This window comes from Gymnoscopelus microlampas, assembly GCF_963454915.1.
Source record: "Gymnoscopelus microlampas genome assembly, chromosome: 9".
Taxonomy (NCBI): Eukaryota; Metazoa; Chordata; class Actinopteri; order Myctophiformes; family Myctophidae; genus Gymnoscopelus; species Gymnoscopelus microlampas.
In genome coordinates this window covers 27,320,466-27,323,631 of record NC_139946.1, presented here as the reverse complement: position 1 = coordinate 27,323,631, position 3,166 = coordinate 27,320,466, and the positions used below count along the sequence as shown (strand labels likewise).

The 3,166-nt window shown below is 38.2% G+C and overlaps 1 protein-coding gene across 1 annotated transcript in view; it reads right to left on the bottom strand.

The window, feature by feature from the left end:
• Nucleotides 1-663: 663 nt before the first annotated feature.
• Nucleotides 664-3,166, bottom strand: part of dpt (dermatopontin) — an 8,416-nt gene continuing 5,913 nt past the window's right edge. The window contains exons 3-4 of the mRNA XM_084065902.1: nucleotides 2,432-2,539; nucleotides 664-2,142 (exon numbers count right to left, since the gene is read on the bottom strand). Coding sequence (XP_083922028.1) covers nucleotides 2,076-2,142; nucleotides 2,432-2,539 — 175 coding nt within the window. The 3' untranslated portion in view covers nucleotides 664-2,075. The remainder of the gene's footprint in view (nucleotides 2,143-2,431; nucleotides 2,540-3,166) is intronic.

Genomic DNA, 3,166 nt, shown 5'->3' with positions numbered 1-3,166 from the left:
AACAAAAGAAAGTGGTATGTGGACAAGACACCTTGGCTATGTGACATTATGCGTCATCTTCAGATCTCAGCAGCATGCACTGTATGACCTTTCTGTTTTCAAACTCTGAACCATATGCTGGGTTGGATTTTATGTGGGAAATGGCGGGGGTGGGGGACAATTCATGCCTCTGCTTTTGATATCTCTGTTCCTAGTACCTCTGGTCATTCATTTTATCACTGGTGGGGATGTGTTTTATCTCTGCTTCTAGTCAGACTGAATTAAATACATGCATTTTGCTTTTGGGAAATGTACTGTGATATGGTTGATATTTATTGCTAATAATATCAAAATTAAACACTGTTAGTAAAAACATTATGTTAACCACATCAACCCTGGTGCCCCTGTTTTGGGCAAGCTTTCAAAATGTGTCAAAATGTTTCAAAAGAACAATCTAATTGGTCAAAGATCAACACAGGTCACAGTGCAAGGTCAAAGTCTAGCCCAATGCATATACACAGCATGTGGCACAGTTGTAGCATCTCTCTGTCTGGTCTGTTCTTTTATTAATCCGATTTAGTTGAATTACAAGGTTGGCCCCTATAAGTGGATTCCTCTGAGTATCCTTCAACTCAAACAGTACCTACTGCAGTAGACTAACTACAGATTTAAAAGACAAGCAAACGCAGTGAACATTTTTAATCCCAGTTTTATACAACAGCGTGACACACACTGCACATTTCAGTACAGTAAGTACAGAGGCAAGTGAAAAACTAAAGGAAGCATTTGAAAGCAAATGGAATGCAGATATAAGTTGCATCCTATTTGGAGTCAACTCACCTTCTGAGGACATAATGGTAAAGGCCAGGAATGATTGTGTTTTAAATGTATCACCTTCCACAGTGGCAAATCCAGTCCTGGGATTTTGTGACAACCACACATTGTTATTACAATATATAAAACTATAATTTGTTGGTTGTTGCTTTTTTACATTTGAAAACGTTATCAAGGTATGAAATAGGGCTTAAGTGGTTAAACGTTAGTATTAATAAATGAAAATAAGTGTTTACAGAGTGATACAACGTTGTGCCTTGAGATTTGGATTTGCTCTCTGGTGTGCCTTTGGCGCAAAAAGTTTGAGAAACACTGCTCTACACACGATTATGCCGAGAAGATATCAGTCACTGGATCTTTTACTGGAGGTTGCAAGCAAGGGGCAATGTTTTCCATCAACATGACCAACACAGATAACAGAATGTCTAGTAAAATACTGCTGACCCAAGCTTCCAAATGAGATCCAGCTCAGTCAGGACACTGTTGTCTAGATAAAACAATTTATTGTGATGATATTATGCATTGTATTTGACTTTGTGGATCTGGTCCTGAGATACTCCAGAACATTCTTTGCAAGCATGACAAACCTCCAAAGCCTAAAGATACACAGTTATTACATAACATGATAGTAGACATATGAACCCCTCAAGGGCAGAACCTAAAGATACTCAGCTATTAAAAGAACATGATACTATACATATGAGCCCGCATTGAATGACATGCTGAAATTGTGAAAACCTAAATGCAACTACAGGAGGAGGTTGGAGGGAGTTTGATCACAGATGAGCTGGTAGTAGTGGTAGTGAGAGATATGCTGAGCATGTTGGTCTGCGACTACGTAGTTGAACCATTACGTTCGTGGGCGTATGTGATTGGAGGGTGAATGAGCGTGGGACCAGTTTGTCTTCCGTGGCTGCCTGAACTACAGCGATGCTCCATATACATACTCATTCAAATAAATGCAGTCAAGCCGACCAAGTGGCTTGTGGAATATCCAATGCCCTACTTCTAATTTGCATGCTAAACAAGTAACATTCATTCAATAATGATTGTGTAGGTCAATGTTAACATTTATAAAAGTCAAATAAAATCAAAACGTTAACCTTTGTCTCAATCCAGATCCAGAAGATCTCATGTTATATCAGATATAAGTAATACTTTGAGTACAGATGTGATTATATTACAGTACATACATGGTATTATTGTAATGTAATATTAATATTAATGTAATGGCTTAAAATACTGCCCAAATCTTTTGAAATCTACAAGTTCTCAAATTCACACTCAAATTCTGTCATCCGGCACAAGATGTACTTCCACTGACGATCCCTGAAACCAAGCAAAACAGAAACTCTTGTCATTTCAGCATTCATGAATTACTGGCTTATTCACCTTTTCTTTGATTCCCAGCTCTAGTTTCCCAGCTCTATAACCTCTGGTCCCAGAGACCTCTGTGCTGAAGTATCTTTTCCTCCACTTTAGCCATGAGAACAGCACATGTACAGGATTTCAACAATTTCAGGGTAGTTTTAATGCCCCCAAGACCTATGTTTTTGCCCCACCACACTTTTGTAAGGAGTTATTGGGAATGTAAGTGCAATATTAGTCATCAGCAAACCTGAGTACACCACTGAAAGTGGTCTGGGCACCCCTGATGAAGTAGCCGTAACTGGGGATAACCATCTCAGCCTCTTCCCTGAGGTGTGCAGGGACATCAGTGGTCTTCCTGTATGGATGACATAGATTAGAATCAGAATCAACTTTATTGTTACATCACAGATTTACAGGTATAAAGAAGTGGGTGAAATACTTATTTTGTGTTTGTGTTTTTGTGTTTGAGTTCCATCATTTGTTTTTGTTTTTGTGAAAAGAGAGGAAGATAGAGATAGAGTAAGAGCAAGAGAAAAACATTGATTAGAAACAGGCCAGATAATCAAACAAATATGTAGATACAGTAGGCAACCTTAGGCACTGGTGCCAACATTGGCACAGGGGAGGGTGATCACTGGCACACTGGCATAAGTGCGAGAGAGAGGATTTTTCATTTAAAATAGAATATCAAAAAATATATAATAATATATTAAATTAAGTCCCCTCACATCTGTATGCAAATGAAATACTGCACATCATTCTACAATCACTGAACTCTGACTGGGCTAGGGGGTCTGGGAGATAGGTGGGGTTATTGTTCTAATAATCATTACAATGTCCTGAGTGAAAGGGAATATTTCAAAAGAAGAAGAATGAAGAATGTTATGTATATGGTCAATCACAATCTGTTGGAAATATTTCATTTTTATGTGGTGTCATATTTAAACTTAATGTTGATATGGCACACTGACTATTAAGAAAA